Below are 18,654 nucleotides of genomic sequence, written 5' to 3'. Positions count from 1 at the left end.
ATCAGGAAAATTGCTTTTCACTTGATGTTCACAATATATTGAGATGGGGCCCAGTCAGACGAACAGTGATGATTGTCTTTTTTATGGAGGGAAGGGTCTGGTTCTATAAGGACTTTCTTGTCAATGCATTTGGGATGAACTTTTGAAATGTTTGCCAGAATGCAAGAGGAGGAAGGACTGGCTTGAGCACTGATAGAGGATTCTCAGAGGAGATGTAGTGCTTTGTGGGCTAGCTAACACACAGAGCTTGGTGAAATTTATGATGGGTATTTATGATCCAATTATTCAGATAGGTCATGTATGAGAACAGATGTGGGTAGTATGGTTATTTATCTGGAGCAATATGCTCTAATGGAATGAGTTCTCGAATGAGGGTCAAGATGACTGGTTTTTGGTCCAGGCATTGGTTTGGAAGGAGAGAAGTAAACTAATATGTACTGAACCTGACAGCATCAGTCAGTTTACCATGAATTTCTTATCTGCTTCTTACAATAAATCTAAAAGATTTATAGTCAACTCTAGTTTACAGAAGAAGATACGAGCCCTGAATAGGTTGAGTCCTGGCTTATGCAATCTGAATCTCAGTTCCATCTGATTCCAAAGCTTCTATGTCCGCCACATGATCATCAATATGTGTGGCCTATCATAAGTATAACTTTGGTTAATTAGGGCTCATCAAGAGCAGTAGAATTGATCATGCATGTGTATGTACATCAGTATACATAGGTGGTATATTTTACAGGAGATTGTCTTACATAGGTGGAGGTCTGGCTGAGCCGTCTCTGTAAGGACGTCGTTTTCACATCTGATGCTGGTAATGAAAGGTCTCCAGGATGGTGGCCATAAAGGAAAGGTCATGAGCATGTTGGAGGCAACAAACACAAGGTATAGCTGGAGGAAGACAAACTGAGCCCCAGTGTCATTCTTGCTGCTTTTAACTTAGTGATAGGAATATCCTGCAGAAGTCTTGCCTGTCTTCATGGAGCTAAAGTTATCCGAGAATCTGAGAACCTAAAAGAAGTGATGTAATAGTATAGTATCTTAACTTTTGTTAATGATAATCCACTTTCCTTATGTGTTACATGAAATAATAGCTCTCAGCCAGTTTTCCTTACATGTTGCCAGTAACATTAGATGAAATGTGTAGAAGGTCAGCTATTTTGTAGCCTGCTCTTCAAAGGGAAGAGTTAGTTGACGTTCATGATGCAGATATATTTTCTCATTGCATTTTAGTTGTGGGCTGAATGTTTTAGAGGGACAAGTATGTAGTTGGAACTGTTGGTGACTCTGGTTGCTGAAGAGCAGAGACCATTTCTTGGATGGGAGTTGTGGGCCATGGATGAGGTTTCTGTTCTATAAATTTGGGCTTGCATTTCATAACAGCCGAACTTACTCAGCAGAATAAAGAAATCCCTGCGGAAGTTTTTGGTAAAGATGGCATAGAGAAAAGGGTTGGCACAGGAATTGATGGGGTAAAACAGGACCAGGAGGATTTTTGCCTTGGACACAGTGATGAGTGGTACCTTGAGGGATGCAGAAATGGCAAAGAAAGAAATGGGTGCCATGCAGAGGAAGTCAGTGAAGATGAGTGTGGCCATGCGCTTGGCAATCTTCGTGTCACTAGAAGAGGACACAATGTTAGGATTCCTCACGGTAAGGTAGATGTGGGTATAGCAGCCGCAGATGACCATGAAGGCCAGGACGTTAAGCACAAGGAGCGCCATCACATACAGCTGTGACAGAGGGCTGTCAATGTCCATGGGCAGGCAGATGCTCACCTTCATGTAACTGCTGATGCCAAAGATGGGGAAGAGAGCCGCTGCAAAAGCAAAGACCCATCCCAGCACCATGACAGTGGTGGCATGGCGGAGCTGCACCTTGCACTCCAGCTGCATGGCGTGGGTAATCGTGTGCCACCTTTCCAGAGTGATGGCTGTCAGAGTGTAGACCGAGAGCTCACTGGCAAAGACCGTGAAGAAGCCAGCAGTAGCACAGCCAGCTCCGGTTTGCCAGTCAATGGCATAGTTGTGGTATTGACTCTTGGTGTGGATGTCGACGGATGCGATGAGCAGCAGGTAGATTCCAATACAGAGGTCAGCAAAGGCCAAGTTGCACATAAGGAAACGGGGCACTGTGAGTTTATATTGGCTTGTAGTCAGGATCACCAGCACTGTGATGTTCCCAGTGATGGCCAGGATACTGATAAACCATATCAAGACTCGGAGGATGGTGTATCCCATGATATCTTCACAAGGGTTGAATGCATCTGGCTTAGGGGAGCAGGCCACATCAACCACTTCATTGCACAAGTCATAGTCAAATTCACTGTACATCAAGTCAAATCCTCTGCCATAACCGGTTTCATCATCATCTGTTAAAGACATTCTTGGACCCCTAGCCTGAGTCATATCATCATCTTGCCTTAAAATTGATTTATTGCAAATTGGATGAAACTCAGAGCTAGAAAAAAAATAGAAAAAAAAAGAGAATAGAATCAGCATCCTGGATCCAGAATGGCAAATACATCATTGTCTTTGCATAGGGTAGAAATAATGGGGTTTCTTCCTGAGAGTGTTTATTCTTCTAATAACGTGTCTGCCCTTGAAGCTGAGCTCACAGGTTAATGCTGCTTACTGTAAATGAACATAACGACTTGTCTATGTATTCCTACGGTTGGACAGCCCACGGGGGAAACCATCTGGCCACAACCTGAATGTGGGGAGGAAGGCGCCTGGGACTAGCTAAACCTTGTTGTTAAGTGCAAATAATTTACAGGCCTGGTATCACATTCACCTCTTTCCTTTCTACATGCAGCTATTTCTTACTGGGCCTGGGAGAAGACATTCTCTTACTCCTCTACTTGCCAGTCACTGGAAGTTCTGCCTATTTTCTGATACATTTAAGAACACATTTTCTTGTTTGATCTACAGAAGCTAGAGGATCTGAATCTGTAGTTAATTCCTAGCCAGCCCCATTCTTGGGTTCTTTGGTACTGAGACTCTTGGGATGCCATCTCATTTGCCTGAAATGTTACCAGGGTCCTGTAGTGTACAATTTCACTTCCCAGGGTCCACAGACATGTTTTTCCTGCATGATAAGCTGGTTATCTCATATTAAAAAGTTCCTCAGGGCGAGTATAAGTTGTAAAGGGGGGGGGGGTGTCTAGTTTATTTTCAGATTATGGTATTTTCTAAGGAACCTAGCTCTTCTTGGGCTCACTTTCTTATATTATCAACAGGATCGAGGCACTTACAGAAGAATTTGAGTGAAGTCTAGATGATGAATATTCAGTTCTGAGTATATGTGTAAATATTCTACTACTAATTTGATGTAGAGACAGAACTAATGCTTATGTTTTGAAGCAAAGTTTTGAGGGATGTGAATATTTTACACTGGGAGCATTTTTTTTTGGGGGGGGGGGTCCAGTCATGGGGCCTGAACTCTGGGCTTGGGCACTGTCCCTCAGCTCTTCAGCTCAAGGCTAGTGCTCTACCACTTGAGCCACAGTGCCACTTCCGGCTTTTTTCTTTTTGCTTATGTGGTGCTGAGGAATCAAACTCAGGGCCTCAGGTATGCAAGGCAAGCGCTCTACCACTGAGCCACCTTCCCAGCCCCTGGGAGCATTTTTTTTTTAATCGGAAAAAAGCCATACATATATATCCTTACCTTCCCCTCTCTCCCCAAGGGGAAAGTTCATAGAATTTTTAAGTGAAATCCTTTTCTCAAACAGGAACACCATATCAAAGAGCATGGAAGTGATTATTAAAACCCTTCTAAAGCCCTCATAGGAAGGAGGGAGGGGGATGGAGGGGTACAGTCTCCATTTTAAAGGGTAAATTCTGGTATGTTCAATTACATGAAGTGAACTTTTCCATTACCCTCAGAAGGAGCTGCTATGGAGGAGCCTGTCCTCCCCTTTCTCACTTTTGGGAAGTGAAGTGAATTACCAGAAAATTGTATTCTCTTATTCCTGGGGCTTCGCTTTGCTTCTCTTCCTTCCTTCCTTCCTTCCTTCCTTCCTTCCTTCCTTCCTTCCTTCCTTCCTTCCTTCCTTCCTTCCTTCCTTCCTTCCTTCCTTCCTCCCTTCCTCCCTTCCTCCCTTCCTCCCTTCCTTCCTTCTTTTCTCCCCTCCTTTCCTCCCTCCCTACTTCCCTTCCTCCACTTCCTTCTTCCCTCCCTCTCTCTGTTCCTTCCTTCTTCCCTTCCTCCCTCTCTCCCTTTCTCCCTCATTCTCTCTCTCCCTCCCATCCTCTTCCCCTCTTGCTATATGTAATCTTTTGTTTTAGAAACTGACAGAGCTTCTCAAATAATCACAGCTTGTAAAGAGACTAGTTAACACACATCCAATTAAAACTGAGTGAAAGCACAATCCAGTGTACACCTAAGAAAGATGAGGCCAGATCTGGGATATGCATAGCGGGGTTAAGAGGACCATTGTGACTCCTAAATCCTACTGCTGGATTGGCTGTAGTCTAATTCTAGGAACAGAAAGTAAAGTATTCTGACATTTTCTGATTGCCTTCTACTTGATTGGAATGGGCTCTTCATTAACCATCTAGAGACAGCCTTCTCTTCCTAGAGTGATTGTTGGCTTCATTGAAGGTTCTCATTGTTGATGTTGCTGTCAGTATATTCTATATACTGATGTTTCCCTTTCCTGAAACAGAAGTCATCTACTAGCATGAGATGGGAGAAAGGTGAACAAAGAAAGACTCTCAGATAAGAACAGAAACAAAGGTGGGAGTCAAAGGGAATAAAGTTTTGCTTCTGCAATATCTTGGGAAATCCTAAGTAGGATAAATACCAGTTTAAAAGTGGTATTCATGGACCTTGGCCAATCAATCATCATGCTTAGGATTGGAATATCAGACTATCCCAGAGCCTGGGCTTTGGCTTGCGTCTGAGTTTGATCAGTGTTCATTAAGTTACTCTCTAAGCCTCAGTTTCTGTCCCTATTAACAAGGAATAATATTAATACTGATAATGAAATTACCTTTGTACTATTAGAGATATGGCATGTGCCTGTCAGCTAAGTACTCAGAAAATGTCAGCAATATGGAGACATCTGACAGTAGCTTCTTGTTGAAGATCTAGGCTCTGTCACTATTTAGAAGTATGTACCATGATGTATCAACTTAAAATCTAGTTCTAAGGAAATGCTATAAGAACAATTAAAGAATTCAGTAGGAGCAAAATAAAGCAAGTTTAGTACAGCTGTGGCAAAAATACATCCAGTTCAATGACAAATGAGGGGTTCAGTTGACCCAATCTTTTAGCTGGGAGGACCATGGACCAACATCTCATTGTAGCAAAGGCCTCATATTTACAATATCATTGTGTATGCATAATGGACATAATTTCCACATGAGAATCAGAACAATTTCATATACAACTTGAAACTCAAATCATATTACCGAACCACATTTCATAGGACATATAATGAAATGTTACTATTTTAGGAGTGAATCCTGGAATTCTCTTCTGAAAAGCACCATGATTTTATATTGTTTCTGTGTGTGGATTTATGAAATGTTAAAATAAAAAATAACCTACAGTGTGGTATGTTGTGGGAGAAACATGGGCTTCTTCCTTGCCCCTAGCAAACCCTGATGGTAAGTTCACAAGGGACTGAGAGGAGGCGGATATAGGCTGAGGGGTCTGAGGGATTGGAGAAAGACTCATGTTGTGGTACATCTAGAGTAGACCTACAATTTCTGATTGGGAGAGCCCCAAGGCTTGTCTATGCAACCAGGAGATGGCAAGACCCGAGGCTGCTGAGCAACACCAATAGTAGATCCCTATTGACATGAAGGCATTGGGCCCCACGGCATGCCACAGGCTACTCTTACAGTAAACTCAGCATCCTTTGAGATTTCTCCTGAGGGGTGTTCAGTTGCAGTCTTGGCCAGAATAATGATCTATCCCTAGCTAGAATAATTCCTTTTCTGGAATATAAAAGCGGCCTTAGCCTTAGCGCAGGCCCTTAAGAGCCCTAGTTTTCAGGGAGAAATTAGCCCTTGAGTGAATCTGTGAAGAGTGCTCCTTTCTGGGTGTTTTCCCCGGATGCATACTAATTCTGAAAAGCAGTCTCTTTCCTGCACGCCCTTCAAGATGGGTTTGAGTGCTCTCAGTTACTTTGAGAACATTTTGGCATTTGAGCTGTTCTTTCGCTTTTTGTTGTTGTTTTGCTTTGGGGCAAGGGGTATGTCAAGGGTTGAATAACTGAGGAGGTGTCTTAAACAGTTAATTAACATCACAGCACGACTGGGCTATTGTTAAGAGTAGTGAAAAGGCATCTTCTGAACTAGTGTAGCTGCCTGCGGTGGGATATATTAGTGAGTTTAGAGGCGGTTACTAGCTTTGAAACCCCCTGATAAGCAGTTCTTACCTCCAGTGGGCCCCTTAAATGTCTAGAACACGTGAAACCCCAACTCCTCTACTCTCTCCAGATCCTGTCTATGATTGCCTCTACTTTTGAGCCAGATGCCTCCTGGGACTTGGCTCTGTTGAGATAATCCTCTTTGTCCTCCCGTGAGTTGGTAAGACTTGGAAGGGATTAGAGAGGTTTAGCGCATGGTTGGGATGTGTTATAGATGTGCACATCAGTCTGCTGTGACACTTTTGATTCTGTCCTCCAAAGTTGACTTTGATATTAGTAGGATAGAACATTTGTAGGGTGCAGAGCATAGGCATTAAAAGATAAATATATATCGATACCGAGACAAGGAAGAAAAAATATATTACCATCAATTATGAGTTAGATACTGTGATGCTTTTTATGTTTTCTTGTTTAATATTTAATTGCTGCTTTACCAGGTCCTTTCTAGTGAGCGTATTTTCTTTCCATTTTTCCTTCCTCCCCTCCTTCCTTCCTTCCTTCCTTCCTTCCTTCCTTCCTTCCTTCCTTCCTTCCTTCCTTCCTTCCTCCCTTCCTTTCTCCCTCCCTTCCTTTCTCCCTCCCTCCCTCCCTCTCTCTCTCTTTCTTTCTTTCTTTCCTTTTTTTTCTCTCTCTCTCTCTCTTTCTTTCTTTCTTTTTTCTTTCTTCCACTTGAACCACCGATCCATTTCCATTTTTTTGGTGGTTAGAGAGATAAGAGTTTTGGCTGAGTGCTGGTGGCTCATGCCTATAATCCTAGCTCCTCAGGAGGCTGAGATATGAGGATCATGGTTCAAAGCCAGCCCAGTGTAGAAAAGCCAGTGAGATTCGTATCTCCAATTAACAAACAAAAAAGCCAGAAGTTGATCTGTAGGTCAACATGGTAGAATGTTTGTTAGTCTTGGGCAAAAAAAGCTCAAGGAAAGTGCAGAGGCCCTGAATTCAAGCCCTAGGACCAGCCCCTACCACCCCTCCCCCGCAAAAAAATAGTCTCATGGACTTTGCTACTGGATTGGCCTTAAACCAGCATCTTTAGATTTCAGCCTCCTGAGGAGCTAGGATTACATTTTAAAAGGAATTATCATCCATCCCTTCCTACTGAATCCTACTGGCCTTGAACTGATAATTCTCCAGCCTCAGCCTCCTGATTTTTGAACTGATCTTTGAGTGTCACCGGGTCAGGCCCACACTGAATCTTTGATGAAGAACATGCCTCAGGCAAGAGAGAGAGAGAGAGAGGGGGAGAGGGATTCTCTCTGTATATGGATTCCTTTCCTGCCAGTCGTTTTGAGGTTAAGGATGGAGTTCTACACTGGGAAAGTACCCAAGCCAGACTCAGGGATGGACAAAGAAGACTCACATTTGCCGTCTCCAGTTTGCAAAAGCACAGCAGTGGCTAGGGTAGGTGAGGCTTGCCTCCAGGAGGGCAACAAACTTTTCCAGGCTTGGAAGCTTTTTTAAGTTGTAAGTTGACCTGGCCCTCAGCTTCTTAAGCTTTTCTAAGCCATGGCTAGGCAGGGAATGGATCCTTGTTCTTGAGACATCTCTATAAAGAGAAAAAGGAAATGTAATTATTGCGGGCCTTAAGTTCTCTACTCTTTGTTAGTAGGCAAAATAGCAGACATTATAGCACAGAAATATCCTACACCCTGGGTAGACTAATATTCAGCATGTTAGGACTTTTCATTTGGACGGGAACCTGATCCTTGTGTTACTGGTAGGAGCCATTAGGTAACAGGCTGCCCTGATTCTTGGATGTACCTTCATCCTGCCTGATTTGTGGCTTAACTCTTGCTGGCAAGTAGAATTAGCCACCTCCTCTGCAGTATATAATTTGAAGAGAATCAAGAGAGTAACAATTTTCTTTCAACATGGAACTAGCTGTAAACATATTTTTGATGAACCAGGATGGAATCAATAGTGACATTTTGGAAAGGAAAGAGAAGAAAACCCTTTATAAAGGGAAGAGGAGTCTGGTGAGCAGTAGAGGCAGCCTCAGCAGGGTCTACATGGAAGACAGAATGAGCTTTGCCTCCATGGGACGCTCACTTGCATTTAGGTTCCATCTTTATACTTGTTAGATCTGTGACTCTGGCCAAGCTAGGTCACAGCTCCATGTTTTGCTTTTCTCAGCCATGAGAAAAGTAGGAACATGAAAATCATATCTACTTCAGAGCTTGTTGCTTACTTAGAAATATAAAGAACTTTCTGGTCAAGAGAGAGTGCCAAATCTCTGTCTGTCTGTCTCTCTCATACATACACATACACACATTCATGGAGGGTGGTGAAAAGTGATGTGTCAAAGGAGTAGGTACTCAGGTCAGTGACACCTGGGGTGTGAATGCAGATCTGCTATGCCGTGTGTTCTCACAGTCTGGTGAAAACTATGTTCCCATGTCGTATGATTCCCTAACTCCCACATTTCTCATGGGTTTTTACTGTCCAATGGACTGGCTTCCCCCTCCAGTGGACAAGCATTACTCTCCATGACTGTTCCTTTTGTCATGTCTCTGCTTACCCATACATGATGTCCTTGGGTTCCCAATTCACAAGCAAACCAAGTCACTCCTAAATCTATAGAGGAAAAAAAAAAAACTTGCCAAGGCCATCTCTGGGTTCTAACCCTGTATCCTCAATTTTCTTGTGCAAGCCAAACACTCTTTCCTGAGGTATTCTTTCTTAGCCTATGTTCCTGATTTCTTCTGACAATTCATTCATCTTCTTTCTTAATTTGTTTTGCTTTTCTTCTTTACATATTAGTATTTCTCTAAATTTAGGCTTTTTTTTTTTGCCAGTCCTGGGGCTTGGACTCAGGGCCTGGGCACTGTCCCTGAGCTTGTTTTGCTCAAGGCTAGCACTCTACCATTTGAGCCACAGCACTACTTCGGACTTTTTCTGTTTATGTGGCACTGAGGAACTGAACCTAGGGCTTCATGCATGCTAGGCAAGCACTCTACCACTAAGCCACATCCCCATCTCCAACTTGGGATATTTTTTTAATCTGTCCAAGTGGTCTTACTTGTTCCTTTGGTTTTTGATACTAGGTAGATGACTTCTGAATATATATCCTAGTTCAGATCATATTCTTGGAATCCAGGCAAGATGGTGAGTGAGCCAGTGGACTAATCTAGCATTTTGTTAGCTTGCACAGATATCAAAACTGGACTTTTTTCTTGTAAATATGTTTCTCTCTTTTTTCCATCTTAGTAAACAACTCTTACATTGTGCCCTGTTGTTCAAAATGGAAACCTGGTTTTTCACTTGGACAAATCGGTAGATATAGTGGCAGGTCCTCTGTTTTTCTCACATCCATCTCACTCCTTTCTTGGTGTGCTCCTCTTTCTGAAGGAAGGAAATCCTGGTTCCATTTCCAAGGCACCACCTTGTCAATCAGCTGTCAGTGAGGTTCAGCAAACAGCACTAGTGGGGCATTGGAAGGTGCCTGAAAGGGCTTCCCCCTTCTGTCTTAGGCAGCAGTTGAAGCTTCTTTGTGACTCCTGACCGATTTGCTAATGATCCAGTTTCTGGGCTTCAGTAAGGCCCCTTGTCATTGTTCTTCAACTCTCGGATTAATAATGGCTAAATGTCATTGCTAATCTCTGGGTTACTAAACATCTGTTTAATATTCAGGTTTACATTGCAAGACAAATGATTACTTTTATGTAGTACCTAAATATACTTAGTTGTCTTCTTGTTATCTTCTTGTTTAATCAATTAAATTAATCTTTCTCATATTAATTCAAATCTTCTATAAACTTCTGGATAATGTTGCTCATACAAATTCAAATCTTCCATGAATTTATGGATAGTTTGCTTGTTTTTTTTGCTTTTGCTTTTTGTCAGTTGGGGGTTTGAACTCAGGGCCTGGGTGCAATACCTGAGCTCTTTTTCTCAAGGCTAGTGCTCTGCCACTTTGAGCCACAGTGCAACTTCTGGTAATTAGAGGTAAGGGTTTTATGGGGACTTTTCTGCCCAGGCTGGCTTTGAACCATGATCCTCATATCTCAGCCTCCTGAGTAGCTAAGATTATAGGCATGATCCACTGGCGCCTGGCTGCTTGTGTGTCTGTTTGATCACTATGGGGAGAAGTATATTAAAATATTTTATCTGTGATTTTTGCGTTTGTATACTCCTACTATTAATTTTTGCTTTATATGTTTTTTTTTGTTGTTGGTCATGGGGCTTGAACTCTGGGCCTGGGTGCTGTCCCTCAGCTCTTCAGCTCAAGGCGAGCGCTCTACCACTCGAGCCACTTCCTTTATATGTTTTTGATGACTTATTTTTAGGTCCACACAAATTTAGAATTTTTGTGACTTTCTTTTTTTTAAATAAGTTTTTATTGTGAAAAATACTGTACAGAGGGGTTACAGTTACATGAGCAAGGTAATGAGTACATTTCGTATGAAGCATTGTTGCCTTCTCCTTTGTTTTCCCTCTACCATCCCTTCCCTCCCACCTCCTCAACTACTCTCTTCATGTATATTATTATTTATTTCCTAACTCTTCAGAAGTTCACTCTTTTTTTGGTTCTTTCCTTACCTCCAGGAAAGAGTACCCTGAGCTCAATGCCTGCATTTATTTTCTCTAACTTTGTTTATTCCATAAGCAATTGGCATACTCCATAACTGACCTTATCTAATCATATGAGTAAATGCCACTATGAGCTAGTATTTCTAGTTCTAGAGTACTTTTCTGAAATTCCTACTCATATTCAGCCACCTCATAACTACAGCCTCTGTTTTTATGCCTACCTCATAGGTAGGTCTAGCTTTGGATACTAAAAATTGAGCTCTTGATTCTCCACCTGTAGCAGTTTGTGTTATTCATACAGTACTTTTGAGAGCCTCCTTTTACTCTCCTCTTCTCCTTGTACCCTATATCCAAACTCTCAGCAAAACTTCTTACTTTAGGTCCCATGCACATAAAGACAAATATAAATGATTTTCACAATATTCATCGTCCTCACCCACAGGGTGATACTTCTGGTGTTCTAAGGTACTTTTGCTAGTTCTTTCCTTACATTATAACTTTTCAGTTCTAAAGTTCCTGCATGTTGAGAATCTTTCCCATGAACTCTTGACTCTGTGGTGCATCTTTATGCTCTGCTGTGAAATGACTTAGCTATTCTGACTGAGCTGCATTTATACTTCCACCACAGCAGAGCTTCTGATTTTCTTTTCTGGAGGTCATTCTGGCTTTTCTCTTCGGGCACTCCCTTTTCTGACCTGCTCACAACACTAGTTTTATTCTCTGTGACCAAGTTCCCAAATTTGTCTGGCTTTTGAGTCTGTCTGTCTCTCTTGTTCTTGATGTAGCCTTTAAGAACATCAGCACCTGAGTTGCCATGAAAAACCTCTGGCTCAGTGGTAGAGTGCTTGCTTTGTATACATGAGGCCCTGGGTTGGATTCCTCAGCACCACATAAGCAGAAAAAGCTGGAAGTGGTGCTATGGCTCAAGTGGTAGAGAGCTAGCTTTGAGCTGAAGAGCTGAGGGACAGCGCCCAGGACCAGAGTTCAGGCCCCACGACCAGCAAAAAAAAAAAGAAGAAAAGAAAAAAACCTCAGAATACCATGAGGCCATGCTAGTAGTGAAAGTGTTAAGCCATCTGGACAATGAGATGCTTGTGTGTGTGTGTGTGTGTGTGTGTGTGTGTGTGTGTGTGAGTGAGAGAGAGAGAGAGAGAGAGATGGGGGAGGGGTGGGGGCGGGAAGATATGAGAATGAATACATATACATATACATTTCTACATCTCTCTTAGAGCCTAGGAAGCTCTAGCATTCTTACCAATGCCTTTCATGTAGCAAGTACCCAAAACATTATTGCATATTTTGAGGATATATTGTTGATTGACGATGGAGAAAGATTAGGAAAGAGAACAGATAGATTACCTCAGTGAGTTATGATGCTCCCTGACCTCTAGCAAGGACCAAAAACTTGTATACCTTGTGTGTTCTCTTCTATCTGATTAGAAAAAATGCCTCCTCATAATAGAAATGAGAGGCTGGAGAAAACCTTCTAAGAGCTGATTCTAAACCGACAGAGAGAGAAAAATCTAGATTTAATATGAGCTCAGCAAAATAACACTTCTGTAACAGACTTGTTATGTGGCCAGTGCAAAGTTCACAAGGAGATAGACATGGTAGGGACTATGCAGAATGATGTGTTGGATGACATAACTTGATGTTGAATGGGAAAACCTCCTTGGGAAATGGGGATCCCTTTCTGTCTGTTCAGTGGTTGGAGCTCCTTTTGGTTCGTTTAGATTCCTTTGTATCACAGCTACAAAATTGTGTGTTGCTGCCATTTACATGAGGTGGCTTTGCTACTGTGAGGTTTAGGAATTTTCTCCGTGTTCCAGAATGCAGATCTTCTGCTAGTAGACGAAGAAAGAAGTGATTGTAGAAGAGAGATGCAAAGTTACTTTCAATCCCATAAAAAACAAATCCTTTAGCAAAAGTGGTTACTAAATGATGTGGAAATATGTGTTTATACTGATGTTTGCTTAAACTACTTGACAGATGACCAAATATGGAACCTATTAAAATATCTAATATTTAGAGTATCAAGTGAGTTTCTCTGGTATTTCTATGGGTATATATCCACAGGAAAATAAGATAAATAGATCTTGTTCAGTGTTATTTGAAAATTATACTAATATTCCCATTGTGTTCTTTGTTGTCTTGAAAGACATATTCTTTTTTTATTTTTGTTGGTCGTGGGGCTTGAACTCTGGGCCTGAGCGCTGTCCCTAAGCTCTGCAACTCAACGTGAGTGCTCTACCACTTGAGCCACAGTGCCACTTCTGGTTTTCTGGTGGTTAATTGGAAATAAGAGTCTCATGGAGTTTCCTGCCTAGGCTGGCTTTGAACTACTATCCTCAGATCTCAGCCTTCTGAGTAACTAGGATTACAGGTGTGAGCCACTGGTGCCCAGTCAAAAAACCTACTCTTTCCCTCCTTTTCTCTTTCCCTCCCTCTTTCCCTCCCTCTATTTTCTCTCCCTCTCTCCCTCTGTCTCTTTCTGTCAGTCTCTCTTGGAAATATAGATTTGTTTTACAATCTATTTTATTTTGATTTTTGATGATACTGAGGCTTGAACTTCAGACCTTGCCCTTGCCCGTCTAGTGCTCTAACCAGTGAGCCACACTTCCAGCCCGGCTTTCAGCTGGTTATTTTTGCGATAGGGTCTCGCTTTCTGCTCAAGCGCAGGCCTACGTACTACCCATTTATCCTAGATTTCCCTGTAGCTAGGATATCAGGTATACACTGGTCCAGCTTTTCATTGAGAAGGTGTTGTGCAAACTTTCTTTCCTGAGCTGGCCTCAAGCAGTGATCTCAACAATTTCATCTTCTAAGTAGCTAGGATTACAGGCACAAATCACCAGCATCTAACTTATTGATCCTTTATAAAAATTCTCTCCATTCTTAAAATGTACCTATTTCTAAGGGAGGGAGGAATAACAACAATGACATCAGTTATTCATTTCTTTGTGAAAATAGGTTATTGTAACAATAGGCCAATTTGGGCATTGATTTGGGATTAAGGGATACCCAGAGAGCTGGGAAAGCATGATTTCTGGATGTCTATGGGCCTGCCAGCCCTCAGGGTGGTAAGTACCATCTAGTTGGCCAACTAGATCAGCCAACTAGATCCTGTCTAGAGCAACACTAGGAAAGGCAAATCACACACTTTCCCTTCAGGAGCCAACATATTTCTTGTCCTAGGATATCAGAAGTACAGGTTCTCCAGCATTTGGACTCATTTGGAACTTGCACCAGCACCTCCCTGGGCTCTCAGACTTTGGGCCTTGCACTGAGAATCATACTGTGGCTTCCTTAGTTCAGAAGCCTTTGGTTTAGACTGAGCCATGCTAACAGCTACCCTGTTGCTTCCTATTGCAGATGATCTGTCAGGGGATTTACCAGCTTCTTTATTTACATGAGCATTTTTTTCCTAATACATCTCCTTTATCTACATCTATGCCTATCATATGGCTTCTGTCTTTGAAGAAACCTGTTAGTGCAGTGAGTAGTGGAGTGACAAGATGGGCATGGAGAGAAACCCAGAACACCAGCATTGCACTGTGAGGGGTAATCCAATAATATGGCATTCTGGGAAATCATAGATTGAGAAGTACAGGGGACTGTGGGATGAAATTCAATCACTGAACCTTGAAAGCCAGGCAGAAATGTTGAGAATTGGCATGAACAGAAGAATGAGAGTCTGTATTTTAGTAAGATTAGTCATGAGAATGTTGAGACCAGCACACAGCAGATGCTCAAAAAATACTTGCTAATTGAAGCTGGGTGCACGTAGCTCACGCCTGTAATCATAGCTGCTCAGGAGGCTGAGATCTGAGGATTGAAGTTCAAAGCCATCCTAGGCAGGAAAGTCTGTGAGATGCTTATCTCCAATAAACAACTAGAAAACCGCAAGTGGCATTGTGGTTCAAGTGGTAGAGTGCTTGCCTTGAGCTGAGGAATGCAGGGACAGTGCCCAAGCCCAGAGTTCAAGCCCCAGGACCGAACAAAAAACCCACAAAAAACAAAAAACAAACTTGCTAAATGGATTGGACAGAAAACCAGTTGTAGGTAGGTAGGGTGGCTTTGGCAGAAACTCGGGCTTGGATGATAGACTCTGCTCACCACACTGTCACCTGACCTCTGGAACAGAAGATGACAGGATTTGCTCTGTTTTCCTGTAGTCTACTCTGAAAATGCCCATGTTGGATATTGTACAGGGAGTGGTTAGTGGGCTATATTTTCCACCTGATGCTTTAGGGTAGGCGCTGTTTTGTTTTAAGCCTATATCCTGCATGTAGCCTAGTACCAGCCACCTAAAAAGAGCTCAGTCAACACCTACTAAATGCAGGCCTTGCAAGGCCAGATATCCTCAGTGAATAGCTGAGACTACTCATGACTGCTCTTGTTCCTGAAATTGGTGGGCTGGATGAGGTAACTATGTGATTTGTGTGTTTTTAATTCTTGCATTTTAGCCTGTTTGGGTCTACCAAACTGCAGTCTTTCACTTAAAAACATCACTTTGAATACAATCATGATATTCAATGTACACATATGAAAATGAAGCAGGAAGTTTGAGGGGATAGGTGGGGATCAGGATAGATGGGGGGGATGGAAGGGTTGACATTGTTCAAGATGCATCCTACTCACCAGTTGATGTGCTGAGTTGAAACCCCTTTGTTCAACTATTTAAAGATATCACTCTGGGAAGTTGTAACTCTAATTTCTTGCATGGAGAACAGGAAATGTTTTTCTCTTTATTTATTTCTTCCTAACCTTAACCTTGTTTTACTAAAATAAATCCTAGCTAAAAGTTTAAGACAAAATCCAAAAAAATACCACTTTGGTTAGCATTTCAAAACATGCTATATTTAGCAATAAGTGTTTTTGAGAATTTATATATATATATATTTTTGGATCCGGTCATGGGGGCTGTACTCTAGGCCTGGGCGCTGTTCCTCAGCTCTTCAGCTCAAGGCTATCACTCTACCACTTGAGCCACAGCACCACTTCTGGCTTTTTCTGCTTATGTGGTGCTGAGGAATTGAACCCAGGGCCTCAGGCATTCAAGGCAAGCACTCTACCACTGAGCCACCTTCCCAGCCCCGAGAATTTATATTTTAAAATGTACCCAACAGGAACACTAGGAGCTGATGGTTGGCCCTGAAGAGATTTAGTAATCCTAACTTGTTTCAGCATTATTAGGATTCTTGGTGTTGAGCTACAGAGTAGCAAGAGATACAGCAGTCAGTAATGACAGCAAGTCAGGAGAGGCAGGAGTTAAACAGCGCTCTGTGCCCCATTTAATAAAGTATGTTATAGCCACTGCCACAAATTTGATTTGAACAATTTCTATTTTTCCCAGCAAAGATGTTATTACAGGTCAATCATTTCCATAAGTGAGAGCACATTTCTGGTGTAGACTACATTGACAGATGGCTAGAAGACCTTTCTTTCATGATCCCAGGCGGGATAAAAAGGCAATTTACTATCTATAGGACTGTGGGTACACTGGTAATGGAAGAGAATCATTCTTATACAAATAACTCAGTGTTTGAATCTGAACTATCAAATGAATCTGAGCTATAGCCAAATCAATTTGATAAACCATCAGAATATGATTGTACTGGCTCCAGCCTGCAAAGGCAATGCATTAAATTTTCCCCACAGGAAACTGTTTCCCAAGAAAACAGCAATTGCTTGATTGCTTAAAAAAAGCAGCTTGAGTGAGTTCAGAATATCAGGTGAAAACTGAGATGGCTGTTGCTGTTCAAGGTCAAGGCTCATGGAGGGGATGCAAAGACGCTGCTCCTTTGAAAGGTGAGGGAGCTTGTCTGCAGGCCCCTGGCTTCTTGCACTGATTTCTCTTTGGAAACACAGCTTAGTTTTGGACTTCTAGGAATTCAGCTCCTTGTTCATTTCTCAGCTGGACATTTTGCCTTCAGGAAAGAGCCAGTTTGGGTGGTTTCCCTGTAGCGTGTATAGAATCTCTGGGATATATTCACTGGGGGGGGACAAAGCCTGTGTGTTGGAAGATTTCATAGCTCAGCTTGTGGAAATGGTAGTTTGGAGACTGGGCCAGGCTTCCTAATTCTCAGCCTTGCTTCTAGGACAGGGATTCTCAGAGTGCGGTTGCCAGACATGCCAGTTCTTAAGCTCCAACCTTGATCTGAGTTAGGAACTCTTGGAATGAAAATTAGTCCTCTAAAGTTTCCGGGTGATGTTGCTGTATGATTTGAGTTTGGAACACAGCTCCCTCCCAGGGGACAGACTGTACCCACTGACTGTTTATGAAGAAGTATGGCCTTTTGCCTTAATCCAGTTCAGCTCTGCAAACCATCCTAATTCCTGAGCTCCCCATGGGGTTGCTGAGCCCTCTGCTGCAAATACATTGCAGTTCAATTTTCCTCTCAGCCAGATTCTGTTCCTGTCAAGCATTCCTCATAGACTCCGAGAGTACTTTTCAGTAAAGCTCCTCTATTTGAGTGTTGCTATCAGGGTCATTTGGGGAAAGGCATGTGATCGAAGACACGCTCGCAGCACTAGCGTGAGCAGCATCTGCTGTGGGCTGAGGCAGGCTACACACACCCCTGTGCCTTCTTACTCTATCCCATCTGCTTATGGTACCTGAAGTGAGCTGGGCCTTTTCACACCAACCTAAGTGGCCCTCAAGCCAACTGTAGATGCAGTGGGGTAGCAGGTTTTGGAAATGGGAACTGAAGTCGGCTATTTATTAGTTTGCATCCTAGGCTAGCAGGCAGAGAGGCTTGAAGGACAATTTGGACTAACCTGAAAGCCCCAGAAGGGGAGGCTTGATATTAAAGTGATCAACTTGTCCCTGAAGGGAGGAGAAGGAAACTAACAATTATAGGCTGGGCTCCTGGCCAGGATCTTGCACGTATATCCTCATGCATTGAGATAAAAAAGACATAAGAATGCACTACTCCTCTCTACTTCAGGAGAAGTGCTTCTTCATTCCATTAGATTTTCTGCAAATTTTATTCACGTAAAGTTCTGGATTTATGTGTTTCTGATGTAATGGGCATGGAAAGATAGGGCCTATAACTTAAAGACTCTGCAGACCTTCACCTGCCAGTGACATCCCTCTTTTGCCTGTATTCCTGACAAGTCTGACTAGCAATTTGTATTTTGTGGTCACATTCTCTTTGGGCTGTATTGGGGTTTGAACTGAGGATTTATACTTGCTAGGTAAGTGCTCTAGCACTTGAACCATTCCCCTAGTACTTCTGTTTTTAGTTTGTTTTTTCTGAGATGTACTCATGTTTTTATCTGGACCTGTTTTGAGCCATGATCTTATCTTTGCCCCCTGAGTATTTGGGATTACAGGAATGCACACAAATAAAGTGTGTGTATAAGTTGTCTATTCATTGTCTTTGCTGCACAGCTGGGTGGTGACACTGGTGATGCTGATGGCCAGATGGGTCATTTTTCCCATGATGTCTTTGCAGATCTTTGGATATACATTGTAGGTGACCTCAAAACCATCAATGGTTACAGAAGCACCTGTAGCTCTTTCAACTCCCAGAAGCACTGAGCAGCATGTGTTTGTTTGCATTTTGTTCCCATAACCACTGCTGGACATGAAGATATGGCCTAGAATTTTCCCTGCACTGTATTCTCAATACTTCTGGGTTTCCACATGTAAGACTTAATTTCTGCATATGGGTCTGAACTGGTAACAGATGCACCTTGGGTCCTCTTTGATGAACTTAAGCTTCAGGAGAGGACTGGATGCA

At 42.4% G+C, this 18,654-nt stretch overlaps 1 protein-coding gene across 2 annotated transcripts in view; it reads right to left on the bottom strand.

The window, feature by feature from the left end:
- Positions 1-1,229: 1,229 nt before the first annotated feature.
- The window catches only part of Fshr (follicle stimulating hormone receptor), a 156,890-nt gene continuing 139,465 nt past the window's right edge, over positions 1,230-18,654 (bottom strand). For both annotated transcript variants that reach the window (XM_042675501.1, XM_042675502.1), the window contains 2 exons: positions 7,737-7,922; positions 1,230-2,460 (listed from right to left, as the gene is read on the bottom strand). In XM_042675501.1, coding sequence (XP_042531435.1) covers positions 1,230-2,460; positions 7,737-7,922 — 1,417 coding nt within the window. The remainder of the gene's footprint in view (positions 2,461-7,736; positions 7,923-18,654) is intronic.

The sequence above is a fragment of the Dipodomys spectabilis genome, unplaced genomic scaffold, assembly GCF_019054845.1.
Source record: "Dipodomys spectabilis isolate Male_0828 unplaced genomic scaffold, ASM1905484v1 ptg000026l, whole genome shotgun sequence".
Lineage (NCBI taxonomy): Eukaryota > Metazoa > Chordata > Mammalia > Rodentia > Heteromyidae > Dipodomys > Dipodomys spectabilis.
The sequence above is the reverse complement of the archived record's forward strand: the minus strand, read 5'-3'. Positions and strand labels throughout refer to the sequence as shown.